General features: G+C 32.2%; 2 protein-coding genes across 2 annotated transcripts in view; both read right to left on the reverse strand.

Moving 5' to 3' along the window:
• The window catches only part of LOC103568547 (protein naked cuticle), a 35,843-nt gene extending 24,524 nt beyond the window's left edge, over window positions 1–11,319 (reverse strand). The window contains exon 1 of the mRNA XM_008545462.3: window positions 9,712–11,319. Coding sequence (XP_008543684.1) covers window positions 9,712–9,965 — 254 coding nt within the window. The 5' untranslated portion in view covers window positions 9,966–11,319. The remainder of the gene's footprint in view (window positions 1–9,711) is intronic.
• A 5,409-nt stretch (window positions 11,320–16,728) lies between these two features.
• On the reverse strand, window positions 16,729–21,500 carry LOC103568548 (polynucleotide 5'-hydroxyl-kinase NOL9). Its single transcript, XM_008545466.2, has 5 exons — window positions 21,405–21,500; window positions 21,140–21,326; window positions 19,612–21,069; window positions 18,436–18,868; window positions 16,729–17,069 (listed from the first exon to the last, which is right to left on the reverse strand). The coding sequence occupies exons 2-5, from the start codon at window positions 21,302–21,304 to the stop codon at window positions 16,819–16,821; spliced, it is 2,307 nt and encodes a 768-aa protein (XP_008543688.1). The 5' UTR covers window positions 21,305–21,326; window positions 21,405–21,500; the 3' UTR covers window positions 16,729–16,818.
• Between the last annotated feature and the right edge of the window lie 86 nt (window positions 21,501–21,586).

Genomic DNA, 21,586 nt, shown 5'->3' on the forward strand with positions numbered 1-21,586 from the left:
GTGACTCTGGTGCATCTTCATCGTGTTGTTTCTACTCGCCTCTACTCTACTACTAGCTCAACTACTTCTCCTCATACTCGGTATCGTATCGAGTCCACGCGTATTTCCGCGCGTGCTACTAATTGGAGTTGAGCCACGTGTTTCCTCACGCGCTTGTACTCATTCCTTCTCTATATGTCTGTCTCTCTTAATCTCTCTGTCTATATTTCCTATATATACTCGATGAGAAGGATCGCATGGAATCCGAGGATCGTGTCCCATTCCCAATGCTTGTTATTCCAAAATCTCAAGGGATGTGTCGATTTATGTATGTTACACATCACACATTCATGCCATTACATTACTAATTATTACTCTATTTTATTTTATATATGAATTTATAAATATGGATATACATTTTTTTTCCACGACTCATGATGCGAAGCATCAGAGTGATTTACGATCGAAAAATTTTTTTTTAATTCACTTCGGCAACTATTTCAATTATTATACTCTTGTTAGTTGACGGAATTAGGATATTTTACATACTATTGTGAAAATAATTTGATGAAGGTTAATTCTATATTTTTGAAAAATTTGTTTAGTGCAATCAAAATAGAAAAAACATCAAAATTGTTTAAACAAATTTCCTGTCCGTCAAGTGTATGAAACCCGTATACACTATAACTTGCCAAAAAATCTATCAATTGAGTCAAATTTTTTTTCAAAAATTCTTTGAAAGAATTGCAGGTCACCTATCGCGAATAGCTAGGCAACTCAGTGTCGTTTAATTGCAATTAATAAGGATAAAAAAAAACAGAAGACTGTATATCTATATATATTTATGTAAAATTAACATGGATGGTGATATATCTTCACATATTATGTAAATTTATCCCACCAGTGGTGTTTGCGCATTACCGTCCTAGTACAGATGTTTTTCTTTTGTTATTACATATTTTAAAAGCGTCGATTTTTTGGTTAATAGAGCCATCTATTTAATCAACAGATAATTTTAGTCGCAGAATAGACATTTTTTTCTTATTATTATTATTTCATAATTAAATGAGCATTATGAATCGTGCACTTTTAGATTTTCTAAACTTTTATTATTTATACATTGAATTTTTTAATAAAAAATATATATTATACTTTAATAAATGATGATTGATCGCATTAAATTGATAGTGTCATTAGTAGGCGAGTAAGGGGAACAAAAAAGAAAAAATAATAGTTGATTGAAATGATAAATGGAGATTGGAGAAGACATTAGTAATTTAATTTCAATGAATAATCAATAAGTTGCCGCACGATTCAATAACCTTTAATTACATTATCAAGGAATGAATGAACGAGAATAAAAAAAAAAAAAAGTAAAAAAAATTAGTAGCACGTTTTCGATTTCTTGTAATCCATAAATATGTGTTATAGATATTAAGCTATTGATGAATTTTCACTTTCTCTTGAATATATTCAGAGGAAAAATCTCTTTGGGAATTAAAAAAAACTAAAAAAAAAAAAAATAATAATAAAATAAAATAAAACCGTTTATATGAAAAATTTTATTTTACTTTTCCTTTATTCTTTTAATATTAAACCATAATATTTGTTATTGTACCGTGTGTACAAAGCAAATCATTTAAAAAAGAAAACAATAAAATGAAAAATAAAAAAAAATTAATAGCCACGTGTTTGATGAAAAAATATCCGTGATTGTTTGTTTTTAAGTGTTTAATTGGTTATTTCGGATATTCGTATGTTATTTGAGCACAATACACTTTCAATGTAAATTTCCGTGAAAATTGGATAGAACAACAGACACGAGTTATATTGGAATATGTACTTGCATAGCATAAAATTGAATGTAGTAGTGGCAAGTCAACATGACTCGACTCAATTCAAAGTTTACGATTCCACATCCATCAACTTGTTTTTCTTTCTTTCAATTTTTTTTTTCTTTTTTTTTATTTCACTCATAAACCTGACCTACCTCTTGTGACTTTGTATCTACATTTTTTTTTCTCTTATTAAGTGAATCATCAAATTATAAAATCTTCATAATCAGTTTTTCTATCTTTCTCTTTTTAAATTAAATTAAATCACGAGCTATGACAATTATTACTTTTTTTTTTTAATTTCTATTCATAATATCGCTTGTTAGACATTTTTATACGGTCATTAAAACTTTTATTACTTTATTATCTAGCTTGAAATATCTAAAAAAAAATCACTAATTGAGCCAAAAAAATCTGAAAAACGACGCTGTGATTCAACTCCAAAACTTCCCGCTGTTTTCGAGCTCAGAAAGCTCAAGAATGTTATTATTTATAATTTTGTGAGCTCTTGAGCTCACGATATCTTTTGAACTATTATACCGGTTTTCATGTTCATTGCGGCAATTAAAAAGAGTTTTTGAGGCTTATCTTTGATCAAATGTTGAGGCAAATCGATCAAGCCGTTAATGAGTTATTCATTAAAAAAACTAAAAAACAAAAAATATTTTTGATTTTTTCAATAACTTTACTGAAAAAAGAACGGTGTTAAAATTGGACTCATTTTAACTCCGCCCGGTGTTAAAATGAAATTACACTGGTGTAGGAGGCATAATTCGGCGGTGTTAAAATACTGGATTTAAACCGGTGTAAAAGCGGGGTAAGCTACGTTCACTTGGAGTATTAACTTTAAAGATTATAAAACACAAAAAATGTCAGTTCTTTATGAAAATTAATATAAAATATCATTTATTAACAAGTATAGTGATCGAGTAAGTAAAAATATTCACAAAGTTAAATATTTTAACACCGATAAGAATATCTACACCGGCGTCGGCGTTATTTTCACACCGCTTTCGGTGTTGAAATTTAAAACCACCGATTTTAACATCTACACCGCTTGGACTTGCCTCGGTGATTTTTTACAGTATTGGAAACCCTGACCAATCGACTTCAAAGTCTAATCAACTTTATCTTGATAAGCCTTACGATTGCCGCAAAGAAAATTCAAATCGGATGATTCGTTCCAAATATATAGTACGGTAAAAATTAATTTACACACGCGCGCGCGCGAACATAATTCTGAAAACAGTCAGAATAGCTTCCTAACACCTTAAAACATTGATATTTGGTGAAAACTTGAATTTTGAAAATGAGACCGAAACCAATAACTTGCATTTTTTTTAATTTTAAATTTTTTTAGCGGGATTTTAAATATATTTATGATTATTGAATATATAAATGGGCGGTGGCTGAAGATAAGGTAAAAGACCCAGTACCCGATCACTCCATGGATTTGTATATCTATATTTAGTAAAATTAAGTAAATATATATATACAAATACATAAGTGATCGGGTACTAGTTCCCTGATCGGGTACTGGGTCTCTTACCTTACAAAGTTGTTGACCGTCAGCAAGAAAATCTAGGTCCTATAAAAAAAGTAAAAAGAAATAAAACGTGGATGCATAAAATATAAGTTGCATCACATGGAAGACAGTATATTCTACAAAGCCTAATATAACATAAGTGTAACCTACTGGTGCAGACGGTAAGTGTGTAAACGTGTAGCTTGAAGAGAAATTGAGGCAGAGGAAACGTCAAAAGATAGATATGGTATTGAGAGGGAGAGTAGAGTAGACTCAACTTAAGAGTAGTATAGTTTGAGAGTTGAGAAGGGAGACCGACGTAGAGGAGACGACCCTTCGAATCCCCAAAGCAACCCGTGTGCCGTCGTCGTAGCACAAGCACAAGGCGACACGACGAGACTTTGACCGAGTTTTCAGTTGACTGTTCCGAGTACCCACCTCCGTTCTCCTACTACTAGTTTTCTCACTTTAACTTGCCCGTGTCCCTGTCACCATCCTCGGTACCCAGTACCACCGACCGTAGTAAACCACCCCCGACACACCAACCGGCTTACGACCTCTACACCGCCGCATAGCACGAGAAAACCTCTTGAAGAAAAAGTTCGTCTGGCCACGTTCTTTTAACTTTTTCTTATGTATTATATCTATTGACATTATGTACATTATTATTTTCATTTTTTTTTGTTTTTTAAAACTTGTTACAATTAAAAAAGACATTGACGTTTGTTTTTTTTGTAATTAATAACACTAAATTAAATACTCTTAATGATTATTTTTAATTTTAGATTAGATAGTATTTATTTTTTAGTAAATGTATTTTTGAAATTTTTAATTCAAAATTTTAATCAATAAATTCAAATTTTTTATGATTCTCAAGTTAACCATTTTATAATTTTTTAATCTTTTTCAAAACGATAAATTATTAAAAAAAAAAAAAAAAAAAAATATTTGAAAAAATTGCACATATAGATTTTTTAATTTTCTACAAGTGCATTTTTTAGTTTTTTGTAATTTATTGAAAAAAAAAGTCCTAAAATTTTTAATTATCTGTTAACTTCAGGATTATAATTTTTTATGACAATAATTTATCGACATTAATTTGACTTTTTTTAACAAAAAGATAAATATTGAAAAAAATATTTGGGAAAATTGCACTTGTAGTTCATCAAATTTTCTACATGTCACTTTTTTAGAAATATATTTTTTTTATCATTTATCTGTTGAAAAAATTTATTTAAATTTCAAATGTCAGCTAACTTTGCTGTCATTAATTTTTTTGATGTAAAAGCTCACTATTTTAATATATACGGATAAATATATTTTTTTTAAATAAAATTTATTAGATAAGTCTGAAGTGAATGTTTGAAAATCGTAGTATAGTGTATAACACAACGAGTAAAGAATGACGTGATGGTTGGCAAGTTATCTTGCAAAGAGAAACCGAGTGATGGAAGTTAAGCCGAATCCATGCATACATACATACATACACACACACACACGCGCGCGCACATATATATATATATATATATATATATATATATATATATACATCACCATACGGCATATAGCACACATTAAAAAAAAAAAAACGTCTCTCTTTCTCTGTGCTGCCGAAGGTCACGTTGTTGTGGATAGTTGTTATATACTACCAACCATCCAACAATACAATTGTGGCGCTCACATTCGCTCTCTATTCTCAAATGACTGCCAAAAGGATAACCAAAACAGGTGTTTTAAGTTTATGTATCATGTATATAAATATAAATATAAATTCACTATATCGGAAAAACAACAATAATCCTAATAATAACAACAATATTTAAAAAAGGGAAAGAAAAAAAAAATACAAGGTCAAGCGAATAAAATGGAGAAGACGAATGAGACTTAGAGGAATGTGCCTCTGGGTTTCGAAAGATTCCAAACGGAAGTGAGATAGTGGAGTGAAGATGTAAAAGTAAGACTGAGATAAAGATATATATGAGTAAGAGAGAACTGGGGAGCGAAGGGAAGAGGGAACAGAGAGACTAAGGACGTGTGTTACGAAATGCATGGTATGGTCCGAGATCGGTAGACGATAGAGAGGCCTCTACTCTTGCAAGAGAACTCTAGTATAGTGTAGCTCGTCCAACAAGCTCTCTCCTTCGTCTCTCCGTCTCTCCGTCTCTCTTATCCTCAAGCTTAAATTTTTTTTTTCTTTCTCTTGGTTATCTACACACATACACATATACAGTAACTATATATATCCGTCTTTGTCCCTCGTTTTCTCTCATCTCTACCTTTCCGCTCCCACCAAAGTAACCGCCGGCCCCCCGCAGGCAACGGACTACAGCTCTGTGCGCAACACATTCTTGCTATTGCTATGCTTGCTTCTCTTACCCTACACTTTACTCGCTTACTCTTGCCTCAGGCTAAAATAAAAACTAAAACTTTACTCAACACAACACACAACTTCCAAGACAGAGAACTACATACATATGTATAGATGTATACTGAACCTAAGCATATGAACCAGCTAAATCTAATGTTAATGTTTTACATACATATGTACATATAAATAAAAACTAAGTCTTACACATTAATGTAGTTGTATTTGTTAGTATGTATATATATATACATATATATCAACTAAAGCAATACGATATGAGGGAACTACGCCAAGTCTATACTAGGTCCCGCAATTCACGCGTGCGGTGTTTTCGTGCAGACATTACTATTAAAACTACACGTATGCTATACGATATGTATATAAATATATATATATGTATCTTTTGTTTTTAAACATGTATATAAATATAAGTACACGCAAAAACAAAAAGTATGCATAGGTGTACATCTATATACATATGCATAACATGAATTTTCATCTAAGACATTATAACTTATGCAGTACAAGACTGAACACACAAAGTGAAATATACAACCTGTATAGCCTTTGTTATGTATGTATAATATATATATATATATATTACGTATGAATATTTTATTACTGTGTGTAATAAAATTTTCATATGTAATTCATATCATAGATAGACTAGACAATTTTTTTATATTTAAATATTATAGACCTGAGAATTGCTTGGGTACTTGTAGTACATCAGTACAATTCAATGAGTTTTTCCTTTGTATGTTAACATACATACTACACAGTCAAAATATATATTTTATTTATATTTTTCTTGGTTTTCTCTTTACACGTGTCTTATAACTTTTACTGGTTACTGAACGGTGAATAACGTATCCACATCTATACTTATATATGCATATAAACACATACACATGTGAGTGTGTGAATGTGTGTGTATAATAAATATATATATGTGTATATTTTACTACACGGACAACGCCCGTCGCCGCATTGTCGCGATGTGCATGCAAGCACGCGTTTGCGGGGGAGATAGCTTCTCAACACGTCAGTTCGCGTGTACACACGCTTTTTAGGTGTCACTAAAAAAAATATTTTTTTTTTATATACGTTCTTTGTTTCAATAATCTCTAAGTAAGTAAGTAAGTAAGTAATGTACATTGAACACTTTGCGCGTGACAATTGAGTGGTTACATGTGATATTAAAATATTTATTATTATTTTATATTAAAGTTACTGCAAATTGGGTAAAATTTAATCTTATCATTTTAGCACTTAATGTCAATATATTTATTTAAATAAATTAGTTTAGTATACATACATTACGATACTAAGATACTGATGAGTACTACATTAATTAACTACGTTGTTTTATTTGTTTTAAACTTCCCGCTATGAAAATTTAAAATTTAAAAAAAAAAGGTAAGTTATTAGTTTCGGTCCAATTTTCAAAAATGGAGTTTTCATCAGATGGCGAAGTTTTGAGGTCGTAGGAAGCTATTCTAACTATTTCCGGATGGACATCCGTGTGTTTGTGTTTGTATGTAAACTTTTTTTGCCCAACGATATCTTTGAAACGAATCAACCAATTTGAACCTTCTTGATGGCAATCGAAAGGGTTCACCAAGATTTGAAATTGATTAGATTTTGGAGTCGATCGGTCATGTAGTTTATAAGTTAAACGAAAAATAAAAATAAAAAATTTATTTTTTTTTTTTTAGGTTTTTTTCAGTGAAATGTATGTTTTGGCGGTCTAACAGTTTTTTGAACTCGAAGAGCTCAAAAATTTACAAGTAATAATATTTTCGAGCTCCCTGAGCTCAAAATCAGCAGGAAGTTTTGGGTCTGGCCTGCAGGGTTTTCAGATTTTTTAAAAAATACTTTTGTTATTAAAATATTTAAAAGTTAAGGATTTTTACAGTTGGTACGCAAACGCAAGTGAATGTATAATATGTGGAGTAACATAAATTTGCTGAGAGATATACATGTCTCTAGGCAAATATCAAGTCATCTACTGGTAGCTGAGTGGCATGGGGATGATGAGTGCAAATGCTTCTGCTACATCTATCCATTTTACAATTCCAACTTCAACATCACATTATTATAATTGCTCTCATCATTATCTAAGATGATGTATGTATACATTCACGTATATATATATATATATATATATTATGCATATAAAAAAAAAAAAAAAGAAGAAATTTAGTGAGTCAGCCAACAGATTTTATAAAAACTGTTGCAGTTGACCTATTTTATTTTTATTTAAAAATTGTTCGCGAAGAAAAAAAAATTTATATTCCGTCATAACAATTTTTCAACTATTTTCCTATACGTAAAAAAGTTAACGATGTATATATGTATGTACATAAAAAATATATACAACAAGCACCGAACGACTTTGACCTTCTGGAATATTGTAGGAGAGAAAGAAAAAGAGGAGAAAAGAAGGTGAAAGAACTTTATCGGAGAATGGATACGCGCACATTCATTTTTTTCTTTTTATTCCTACTAGTTATATATATACTGCGAGAGGGCGACGGTATCGTCGCTGTCTGACAACTGTTATACTTTTATCCTTTTTTTTTTCCTTCACTCATTGTATTGTAACCAGCCAGCCAATCCATCGAATAACGTTTGGCGAGTGTAAAAACTCAAACCGAGTCAATAGTACAATAAAAAATAAAACAATGTAAGTAACGAGAAAAATGCGGCCATTCGGTCTCGCCAATCATTTTTCTTTCTACACACTTTTTATATTTTTATTATTTATTTCTCCATACATTATCCTCAATTCAAGTTCAAGGATAATTCAATACAATCACACGGGCAATTATGTATTAATAAAAAAAAGGTAAATAAAAAAGAATTTGTATGTTAAATAATTGAGTAATAAAGTTGATTACGATTTTCCATAATGTATATACTTTAATATTGAGTGTATGATATTACGACTCATTAAACGACAATGATTTTATTACTCTCATAATGCAAATCCATTACTGGTCGTTGGTGGATATATAATTGCCGTGTTACGATGCACGTGCATACTCAATACATATATACATATATATAGATATATATAAACACATATTGGAGACAGTTAGGCCAGCAGATAATCAACACGTGGCTCGTTCATCCCGTGCCAATTAAACGTCAACACAATTTCCCGGTAAAATTTTCCAAAACAGTTGTCGAGTTTAAATTATAAATAACAATTATCCCAAGTACCTAGTATACATAATAGTACATGCATAATAAAACACATCCATTATATTACATATCTATTACGTAATAAATGAACCGTGAAATATATACGGGAAATTAAATACCAATAAAATTTAAAGTAACTCGAAAAATATAAAATCAAGTATGAATAAAATTTTATTTTATTTTTATATTCACGTTAAAATCTCAGGATCGACTACTACTTCTTCTTCTTCTTAACAACCGACCAAACGAACGTGTTACATCATAAGACTGCGGTGAGTCACGCGGTCGTGAGAAGTAAGTCGTGTTTCACGTTCAATCTTTTTATTTCTTTTTTTTTTTTTTTTTCGTTTTCTTTTTCTTTTTATCCATAGTAACTACTCTTTTAAATCTACTCCAAGTTAAGCTTTAACTTATTCTTACATTACAAAATCAAAGTCTCCCGCGATTACTTTGGCAATATTACTAAGCAAGTCTTTTTACATATGTATTTATTTTTACTCAACTCCTAATTCAACTCAAGAAAGAAAAAAAACTTCAAATTTCGGAGAGTGAATGTAGCAGACAGACAAATTTAAAATTATAAATAAATAGGGTAAATAACTAAAAAAAATGCACTTATTAATTTCAAAATTTTTCAAATGCGCATTTTTAAAAATTTTATTTTATTAATTATTTACTCGATTTATTCATAACTTTAAATTTATCTGATGTCTGTTACATTCACTCATTTCAAATTTTAGAAGAACATTGATGTCAGTAAAGAAAAAAAAAGTGAATTTTGAATAATATCAACTTACATTTTATGATAGTGCTGCATATGATGACCAAGATGGATATCCGGACTCTGTTGTTGAATTTGCTGATGATGCTGAAGCTGCTGATGTTGTTGTTGTTGTTCTTGCTGCGGCTGATGATGTTGTTGCTGTTGTTGTTGTTGTTGTTGTTGCTGCTGGTGTTGCTGTTGCAGAGCCGGATGTTGTTGCTGAGGAGGATCGAGATTTGAAGCACTCAGCAGAGTACTGCTCTCTCGAAACAACGTTGCCACTTGCATTTTTCCTGGCGATTACGATGTTCTTATATATTCCCTGGTTATTTAACAACCAGTCTTCCACCCGGTGACACAAAAAAAGATAAAAAAAAATTGAGACGTTGAAGACGAAGAACACTAAGAGCCGTGTGTTAATTCTCGTGGCGCGTTCATCCTCCAGCGGGTAATGTTCCCCTTGTAGGAGGACGGACTGCTTGCTTAATGTCTCAAAAACTTTCTTGGCTCTGTTGTCGACCAACTGAAAACTACAACAGCTTAACAAACTATCCGCAAGTATTATTGCAGTGAATAAGAACTACAGCAACAACTACGTACAAAATAAAATAAAAAAAAATAATTAAATAAAACAAACGTTCTCACTGTCTTCCAACAAAATAAAATGAAAGCCTCCCGGCTCGTCAGCTCGTTGGTCTACACCAACTAGCCAGTTACACGTTTTTAAGTGTATCCGGTTTGCTATCGCTTTTTGACCAAGACCAATAACACACAACTAGTCCGCCGGGCAATGTATCACGTCCTTAAAAACACACTGCTGCTTTTAAAACAACCACACAAATATATAGACATACATATGTATACGTATATTTAAATATAAATATATATATATCTTGTAATAAAGTCTATCTGACTTTATTATTTTTACAAGTTGCTAGACTACTTTAAAAAAGATCTCTTGCTGTATTTCACAACCATATCACCACCAAATCCACTTTGTATTCTTCATTAAATAAAATCAAGCTTCATGTTCACCAATAATTATCAGAAACAAGTCACCAGTCTCGGATGATCAACAGCCTGCGAACTCGATAAATTTTAAATTATCACCACAAACATTTTATTCAAACTTTTTACTATGAGTTTTAATTACTGTAACTATTTTTAAATTATTTATATTAGTTTTAATATTTAAATTATCGTACTGGTTTAGTATGCCGCACCCGTCGACGTTTTTAATCACCATCGTCGGTGTCCTCGCGACGGCGAGCCATGGCCGTCGCGGTGTTTTTCGTTCTCGTTATTCCGAACTACAGTTGTAGAAAAAAAAATATATATATATATATATATATGTATATATATTAAACTCCACTAGTAACCGCTAAAATTCGAATTACATCAACATCTTGGTATCTTAAATTATGTGTTAGATCCTTTAGTTGGTTAGTACACTATTATTTTAAATTAAATATCACACGTTAATCCACTGGTTATCGTAAAAACAATTTGAATTTTTTGAATCTGTAATAGATAAATGCACGCACGAAACACGCACGGTACGAAAAAACAGCGGAGGTATAAAACACAGTAGTAACCCAGCCACGGCACTAGATTCGGCCGCACTGCTTTTGGCTGTGCCTCGACTTAACTTCGGGCCAGCTCGGTAACCTCGGGTTTAATCGTCACCCACTTTCGTGTAAGTTCGAGGCAACTCGGTATAACTCGGCAAGTAACGTGAAAATCCGCCTCGATTGCCCGCCCCGTCACTCGGCTATCATCGTGTATTTTCGTTATTTCACGGCACACACACTGACGCAAATTGTAGGCCGCCGCGAATTTTAAATTGTATGTGTGTATAAATTGTGTGCGACTCGTGATATGGATGCTGATGCGTGTGCTACTACCACACTAGGGCGTCGTGCTACATTACTGCTGCTGCTGTTACCGCCGCGTGTATGTGTGCATGTGTGTATGTTTAAAACACGCGCGCGCATATACATCCTTGAAATTTACACGCGTGTGTGTGACCCTGCTGTTCAGCCGGTGGGTGGGAATTCAAATTCAGGGCCGTAAGAACATATATTTTTTCATTTTTTTTTCTTTTTACGCCATTTTTTTTCTTTACACGCATGATAATTTATTTTACATGATTATGTAATAAAAAATTTATTTAAATTTAATATTTTTTTTTTTTCATACATTTTAAAATCGTGAACGAATTGGTGCCAATGACCTAGTGCAAGATATGAATGCGATTGTCGGGTAAGTGATAAGGATCCTGAAAAAATGATTGATTAGATTTAAAAAAAAGTAAAAGATAAAAAAAAAAGATACAATTTAATTTGTTTGGTGTAATCGGGTGCCGTAAAAAAGTTAGTACTGTTGTGTCTTTGGTCTGCGCGTGTACTGTACGTGAGTACGCGAGATTGTTGAGTGCGCGCGGGATAAGAGGACGGGCAGGGGGCGTAGGGGGTGAGTCCGCAATTTCTGGACCGGGTGAGTTGGTGCGGCAGGGGGCAGACAACTCCAGAGCCACGAGGTGGATGAAGCGACAGCCGTAGAAGAGACGAAAGGAGAGTATAAATACAAGTGAGAGATAGATATAGTTGTATTTAAAGTGAGACAGACAGAGAGAGTTAGCACACCACGATCTTTACCAACACACCAAGGCCGGCAGAGGTATGTCCGTGCGCACAACCGACAGTCAACTCCACTATGTGCACTCCCACCATCAAAACTTTTTGAAAAATCAATAGAATACGAGAAAAGCCTTTGCCGTGCGCTATGTCCTATGTTGTATGTTTGCAAGCGAGTGGAGTGTCTGCAGACGTCCCACGGGCCATGATAGAGCTTCCTCTTCCATTTCATTCTCTGCTGCGTGTATCACCCACACAATCCATCCCCTTGCTTTCTTATTCTTTTTCCCTCTCACATTACTTCTGTTCTCTCCTTATACTATTCTCTTTCAAACCTTCCCTTTGGCTAACCCTTCTTGTCATCCTACACTACTACCTGTTCCCTTAACCGCTGAACCTTCAAAATCTACCTCTATTCTCTCTTTACTTACACATATAAAATATATACCTTTTATAATTTAAACCCCTCAATATATTTTTTGAGTTTTACTTTCCCAAAATCTAGAGAACAGATCCATGACCCTCGATCCTCGATATTTACACACATCTACCCATAGTATCTCATAATAAGTGAACCTTTACCTCGACAGCTGCTATAAAAAGGTTTCTTACCCGGTATGGACAAAGCGAAATAGTGCAAAGAGAGAATGGAAGTATAGTTGGTTGGCTGGTTGGTTGATGTAGAAACGGACGGGATAATCGTCTCCATCAACCGTCTCTCCGCTCTCTCGTAACGTAACCGGAAAAAATAGCATGTGCACACTTGCGGAGGATCAAGGGGCAAGAGGAAATGGAAGTATAAAGATGGCGGGTGTTTGAAAATGCCCACAAAGATCCCACGCATGCGCGCGCAAACACTAAGCTTTCGCAGATACTCCGATCGACGTGTTGCCCATCTCTTTTCAACTCTTCTATCCTCCACTATTCCTCCCACGACACGTGATGTGTACATATATATGCACACACATATTTCCATCTTTTACAAAGTCTGCTCTATCTCACTTTAACTTGTATGTGTACAGTAAATCCGTGCACATAGCATTTTAGAAGCTTCTCATGCGGTTTCTCATGGTGTCCTGGGGATGTTTCTCCCTATTTCTCTCCACTCTTTCTTTCCTCTTTACATTTTTCCTTCTAGTACATACAAATATATAAAGATCTTTTTTCATTTTTCTGAAAGTCCTGCCCCAGTTATAACGCATACTTAGTCCAACTCCCGAGAGATGTACCATATAAAAAAAGCAAAATAAATAAAAAAAAGGGAAAAGAAGATTCAAAGATATTCTCGATTTTCGCATTATAAATCTTGTGTCCCTTTTAGTACAAATAGACAAACAACAAAATTACAAAGTTTTAGTTTACTCCCATTGTATTATGTATTGTTAAATTCTTACTGTACATTTTGCCCCTTGTTTCTGAGCCGTACACTAAATTTCCAATTCCAAATCCCAAAACTCGATCCTACTAATCCCCTAGAGCAGTTCAGGGTCCAACATTCCACGTTATCCGTTACGTTATATTTCCCTTATTTGGGCTATGTACAGATGCAGATAAGAATTTTACTTGATCTTTTTTCTTATTCCTGCGCCTTCTCATCCTCTACTCTGTCCTTTCCATCAGCCCAAAGTTTAAGCCGCAAGAAGGTACGGCGTAAAGGGAAAGTAGGTTCTTTGTTTGCGCCTCTAGATGATGTAGACGTAGATTTTTTTTTTTTGTTAGCTTGGGTTCATTTTTTTTCCTTTTTTTTTTTGCTTCATGAGTGTGTTAAAGTGCATATACAGGGTGCAGATGGTGAAATCGTTGAGTGAATTTGAGGTCAACTTCCGATTGTACGATTTCACCGCTTCCACCCTGTACTTTAAAAACCGGTCCTGCTGTGAGAGGCTCTTTCGCCGAACGCACTTAACTGTTAGTACCGGTCTGTGACTCTCTGAATGCTATATACATAAAACTAACTCTCTACCCTGTCGCCAGAAACACGATGTTGCATCAGTAATAAAGCTTAAAAACTTCATAAAATATATACATTTTTTTTATTGCAAAATCATCTTTCTAATTGCTGATAACATTAATAATAACTTTCTACCGCATGTCCTTAACAACTAATAATCATTTGAAGACAAAAGCGACAGAAAACGATGAAATCTTTAAGAACATTATCTACTATATCGTGATTTTTTATCAGTTTTTTGGGTTTTTCTCGAATATTTGCAGTTTGACCCCCAATTCTGACATCAGATTCGTGTTCACTGGGAAAAAATACTCCAGAAATTCATAGTCTGACACCCAGGACACACCACTTCTTTTTTTGTGGACCTGTGTAATTAATAACGTCATAATAAAGTTAAAGAAAAAAAAAGAAGGGAGGGATTTCACGTTATAGACCAGACACTTTTCAATTAAAATAATTAAATTAAATTTTAAACAAATTAAAAGAGAGAACTGACCCTGGTATTATATCTATTCATATACTCACTCCCTTGGCCTGCCTCACAGTTGATGTTTTTTTTATTTCCTCTCCACTTTATATTATATTATATATATATGATACCCACATACATGCATACAAACATACATACTTTCCTTTCTTTATCAAATGGCTTTCTCTCTTGCTCTCATCCACCTTTTCCGTCGTCTGACTGCTTGCTCTACATTTTTTTTTACACACGGTCCCAAGTGTGTTCTTTAACTCTCAATTTATTCGGAATGTCAGAAGGTTGAATAACCTGATCTATTCATCTTTGTTGACATCACAATGTCGACTTTTCAGAGCAATTTAAGTCCCAAGTTATTCAATAGAAATTATATTATTTTTTGCTACTTTTATTATTATCATCATCATAATCATCATCACCAGTGTTATTATTATTATCATGTGTTTCGCGGTGTTATTTTTTATATTTTTTGGTTCAGTATTTTTTTATTTTTTCTTACCGTAGATTTAAATCAAACAATCGTGTGGTAAACGAGACCTCAAAGACTTTCAACAGGCTGTATGCGCCTGGAAAAAGCTTTGTCGGTCTCTTTGCTTGTAGCTCTTGATAAAAAAACGAATGAGTAGGTTTTTTTTTATCCTCACTTTTTTATATCGTGACTCTCTTTCTTAACGGCGCGCGACAACACCTGTCGTTGTTGGACTATCGAGTTCATCGTATCGCGAACAAGTGAGCCAACTCTACTTGCTACTCAGTACACAGGGTAGGTATGCTTGGTTGCTTGGGTATAAATATACATAGATATACATATATGTATGTATGTATGTATGTATGTATGTACAAGTAAAGTTAAAAGTAAGAGTAGTAAAAGAGAGCCCCTTTTTTCACTTGTACCAACCCTCTCTTCTCTGTCCTTGTACTTTAAAACCCCCTCAAATCTCTCTACTGGCTCTCCCACTCAGTCTCTTTCTCTCTCTCACTTTACTCTATGTATTTGGTATTGCCCCGAGGTTGGGACAAACTTTATGAATGAATATTTCCGAGCCAAGTGTAAGCGAGAGCGACTACTGAAACTGTCGCCCCTTTATGTGTATGCCGTTAACCCAACAAACGCGAATCCGCGTTTTCATTCATCAGCTCCCTTTTTTATTACTTTTTTTTACTGTTTATTTTTTTTTTTTATTTCGCTCATATCTCTCATCCCCCTTTCATTTACTGACACGTTTTTTAAGCTACTCAAGCTTTGCTGTATACATAGTTTGTTTTTTTTTTGCTCACACTTGTCGAAGTGTCAAGTATCACTGGTATGTTTATCGTATTTTTAGAGACACCGTGCCCTCAATTCAAAATTATTTTTGTTTGAACCACGTGCTAATGTCATTTAACTCAATAATTTATTAATCTCCATATATAAGTTTTTTATTACACTAAATATTTGACAGCTGCTCTGTCACTTTGAAATTCAAGTGAGTTATTAATTTTTAATTTAGTTATTATTAATGACTACAAGAATATTTAACTGTATCAGATACCTAAAATTATTCAATTCAAGTGACAAATTTTATTGAACATGTCAATCAATAATATTTTACCTATTGAATAAATATATAGTAATTCTATCTACATTTATGAGTTTGTTCTGAATGTATCTCAATCATGATTAAGATTAAAAAATATAAGGTTTTGTAATATGAGGAATAATAATAATTATTATTATTTATGAGGTATTGCTATAATGATATTTTTAAAAACTCTTAATGAGCGGTAGTAACGTAAATTTGTATTATCAGAGGTAAATGTAATAGATCTAACTGCACGTTAGTGTACATAATAGTGATGACGGGTAAATTAGCAGTATGATTTTGCTTTGATGTGTATTCCCTAGAATTTATATCGTGTAGATTGTTACGTTATTATCAATAATTTGATATTCTATACATATATGTATCTACTACAGAGTTATAATAAATATAGACCGTCTGAAGACAGCAACTAATATTTATTGCATAAAAAATAGTTTTTTTTTTTAAATGATGTAATTTTTTTATCAATGTACATAAAAAAAAATATTTAATCATCCGTAGATAAGCGTGACGTATCTTTGAGGTTTTTCATACGAAAGCATCCTCTTCTTGGATCACGACTTGTTGGTAAATTACACTCACCACTCGTGTACGGCAAACCCGATTTATTTAGTTGACGCAAACCAGCAGGAACTTGGATGCTTCCGATTAAACAATTAACATATTGTAATACATCAATTGACACTGGAGTATTTATATATATTTTTTTTTGCTCCATATCTATACCTCGTACTATTCCTGTTAAATTAAAAATTATTACATGAGATATTAATTTGAAATAATAAAATAAGTTTAAAAAATTACTGATTTTAAAATAAATACCAATTTTATTTTTTTTTAAAATATCAATACTGGAATTTATTTAAACAAATGATAACGAGAGAGTCTTTATAAATTTCTTTGAGCCTGAACACAAATATTTAGCTACTTGAGTTTACGATAAACGTATACCGGAAATAAATATAACCGTCGGTTCAATGATTTAAATACCACAACTTAAAATTTAAATTAATTATTACACGTCAATGTGCTAGTGCTTTAAATATGCTAATATTTATATTTTAAATAAATTATTCCAATATGTTAAATATAAATAAAGGCAAGTAACAAGGTGTTAAAACGTCGCGTCACTAATTACAAAAGCACATATTTTTATACGCCCTTTTGGCTTTAGTCACTAATTGCCAACTAATTCTAAAATTTTAAATTGGAAAAAATTTTTTGAAAGTCAAAAAGGCGTATAATTTAAGGGCAATTACTAGTGTGAAATTTTGAAAAAATCATTTTTTTTTATATTGCACATTTCGATAATCTATACGTTCAAAAATAATATCTTAAAGTTTCAACTGCATATCTCAAATAGTTTTTTGAATTACAGCCTCGAAAGTACATTTTTCAAAATTGCTAGCTATAACTCAAAGACAAATCATCTGAACGATTTGATTCTTACATTTATGTTTCTCCATACCACGAACCTCCGGTTTTCCTATCGAATAGACAATGTAATTTTGGCAGGCCTAAAGTCATCAAATTTTTGCGCGAAATTTGAAACTTTTTTTGAATACTCCATTTTGTTAAATTAAATTTTTTTTTTTTCGATCGAGAGTCATGATACGGGCAATACTTCTAGTCTAATAAACTTTTTGGTTTTTTTTATTTCATGCACAGAGAAGGTCACTATCACTGCAGCAGTGGGAACTCTTTTGTTTTGGAACCTTGGGAGATTGCGAATAACTCGTTAAATTTTGAATTTTTTGGTCCAAAAGTTTTATCATGTATTTATTGTATATCCAAAAATATATCCTTAGAAAATTGAAACATTCCTTACAGTAGATTTCTTTAAAAAAATTCCGAAAAATCATCTTTTTTTTTAAGCAGTCATACTAGTGGTCCCCCTTAAACTAAATTCCTCTTTGGTTTTCAAAATTTTTTTTCAATTTTTATATACAGAAAACATCTACAGAACGATCGGCAATGAAAATAAAGTTATACGCCCTTTTGACTTTAGAGTTTCCTAAAGCCAAAAGGGCGTATAAAAATATGTCCTCTTGGAATTAGTAACGCGATGTATCAGTCGATTAATAAATGAATTAAAAATACTTACCAAAACCATAACACGTAGCCAGAGGTGCTCGTACTAAAACTATTGGATAAGATACCTCCTCAGTATCGCATTGCTCATCATCGAAATCAAAACCACATAAAGCAACAATGTTACCGTTGATAACAGACAGTACGTGAGAAACAACCGGAAATCCAAGTGATACTTTAACAGCCGAAAATGGAACTTGATACGGCGTTATCTCATTGATAGTTGTTGGTACACTTGTCGAGGTTACATATGACTTAGTGTTATTTTTAGCTTTTGTAATATCACTTAAATAAGCAAGCATTACAATTTCTCTCAACTGATGAGGTTCTATGTTCCAAGTTTCGCCTTTTTTACCTCGAAGCTCAGCGTCAGAATTTACAAGATAATGTTTGTATTCATTTAATAAAGGATCATCCAAACTTGTCCAATTTAATCCTATACTTCTCTGTTAGACAATAGTTTAATTATTACTTAAAATATAATAATTAATTGTATTTTCATGATACCAGCAACTAAACTTAAAGTTTCCATGTCTCTACAGCTAGTCGAAACAAGATAATTTCAAGCCTATGTAAAAACGGACAACGCAGTTACAATTGTCGCCGAGACATAGATTTTCAAAAAAATTATTTACAGTTGATATCAATTCGGAAATAAACAAAATTTCTTAAATAAATTTCAGTAAAATCTTCATGTCAGCATTATAATTTGTAATGTCGAATTTTTTAGGCGAAAATTTATTTAACAAATTTTGTTTAACTCCTAGTTGATAACGACTGTCAGTAATTTTTTTAAAAAATCTACATCTCGGTGAAATTGCAACTGCGTTGTCTTTTTTTCAATTAATTATTCAATTTTTTTGAAATTAATCAATAAAATTTGAATACTGTTGACAAATAAAATTACTAAAAAATGAGTGAAAATAATATTTTTATCTTATTTACTTTTTAATAAGTGATTGTAAATCACAGATTTCTCATTCTCTTACAGTTATCCGCATCATCGGCTTGAAATCAACTTGTTTCTTACTGATTAGTGACACTGAATCTTGAAGTTTCAATGCAGGTAATCATGAAAAATATGTGTGACTTAGGGATAAAACACGATTTCAGACCACGGGTGATGTCAGCCAAATTCAACCTAGTCTAAAATCGTCTTTACATCCCTTGTCACACAATAAACTATTACCTCGTTAATGACAACTTGATGTTTCAATAAATTATCATAATTACATTTAGTCTTCTTAGAATTTATTTGAATTACATCTGTTGGTTTAATGCTCTTAATAATATAACACATGATATCCCAACCAATATTTTTACAAAAACCCATAGTATTTACAACAACCGGTATTAAATTTTTATGTTTATCTAAATAATTATTTGAACATTCAATTATTTTTTTAACTCCGTCAATGTAATTTGTCAAGCAACGAGTTACGTCTATTCCGCCGATATAAATTTGATGATAAGGTGTTTGTAAATGAGTAAAATTAGGACCTAGAAGTGGCTTACGAACAATATTCATAGTAACACATCCCGCTGGAGTAAATTCACTTTGTCCTGGATCAAAGTCTAATACTAAAACTTGCTCAGTTTCATTTAATAATTTATTAACAAGGTAACGCATTGTCGTTGATTTACCAAGATTTTTAGCACCAGCTAATATTACTCGTGATGAACGTCTAGATTTAAAATCATTAACAACAGCTTCAACAGTGTCTTTAGTGTTATTGAAACAAAGTACTCGCTTACGTGCTTTTGTAGGATAAATGTAACTTTGCAAAATAATTTCAGCTCGTCGACGTTGTGTCCAACAATTATTAGTATTATTTTCAAATACCGGAAATAGACGATGTGAAAAATATCTTTCGAGAAATTCGGTCATATTATTATCAAAATTTTGAAGTGTGAAGACAGACCAACCGGCTTCAATATTATCAACAAATGTTGTAAATGCTTCGGAATTACAATCAATATTATCTTCTTTCAACGCATCCCAAACATCTGATAAATCATCATAGCCACTAGATTCAGGACAAAATGTACTTTCGATACGTAATAAATTTGAGCTGCGTGGTGAATAAATTTCTACTGGTGTAATGGTATTTAATTTATTTAATGTATATCCGTAAATATCAACAGCACCGTACAGTACTTTTATTTTTAATTTACCGTGGAATGAAAATTTTTTTGAACTGTTCAATGCACAAATAACTTTATTTCTAAGGCAGTAAAAATGTAATGCTGTTGTGTCATCGGATGATACAGAATCATCTAAGTTCAGCATTGAATCATCTAGTGCTGATGCGTTTGTGTCTATTGTATTATTTAAATCATCAGAATCTGTTGATGTGTCTCCTTCGATTTGTGATTCACTTGATGATTCGCGATTATGTTTATTCATTTTAGCCTGTCGTTTTTTAATTAATGACTCAGGTATTATTGATGGTCCTATTGTTACACGAAGACTTGATTCATCAAATTCAAACTCATGAGGAATTTTAGTTTTTTTACGAGGAATTTTGTATCCTGCATTAGATGGATGACGTAAAACATTTGGGGTTGGTTTTGATAAATTTGATTTAATAGTAACTGGATTTCCAATTTTTTTCTTTGCTTTTTTCGGAATAATGTTACACGAGTCCTTGATAAATATAAAAAAAAATTTGCAATAAAAAATTAATAATAGAAATAATTAAATAATTAAATTTTACCTGTAGTTTATTTATGAAATTAGTTGGCAGACAATCATTTGAAGATTCACCAGCATCGAGTACTTGGACATCATTAGAACTCGAATCATCAACAATTCTACATCCATTCATTGATTCATCACTTAAAATATCATCATCACTGATTGCAGATTTGTTTTTGTTCATTTTTACAATTAAATAGACCTAACTAAAGTACGAAAATAAATCATTTAAATATTTATGGAGTTTTAAAGAGGTTAATTTATTAGTTTTTATTTTTACTTACCACGTGCGATTCAAAATGTCAATCATTAAATTATTACTATCAAGACAAGAAACTGACAGATCATTTTAAATTCAATTCGGAAATACCTTGCAGCGACTGTTGGCGCGAAAACATTTTTAAATTAAAATAATATGATTTTTTATGAGTGAATGTAACTGACAGGTGTCAGTTTTTCAAATTTT

Source organism: Microplitis demolitor, chromosome 3 (assembly GCF_026212275.2).
Source record: "Microplitis demolitor isolate Queensland-Clemson2020A chromosome 3, iyMicDemo2.1a, whole genome shotgun sequence".
NCBI classification, from domain to species: domain Eukaryota; kingdom Metazoa; phylum Arthropoda; class Insecta; order Hymenoptera; family Braconidae; genus Microplitis; species Microplitis demolitor.

Bases quoted from the DNA above. Each gene is read 5' to 3' on its own strand.
- LOC103568548 (XM_008545466.2), bottom strand. From the start codon at position 21,304: ATGAACAAAAACAAATCTGCAATCAGTGATGATGATATTTTAAGTGAT. The intron at 21,070-21,139 runs GTAAAATTTAAT...ATATTTATCAAG, and splicing joins ATTTCATAAATAAACTACAG to GACTCGTGTAACATTATTCC. The intron at 17,070-18,435 runs GTAAGTATTTTT...TTAATTTAACAG, and splicing joins GGCTACGTGTTATGGTTTTG to GAATAGTACGAGGTATAGAT.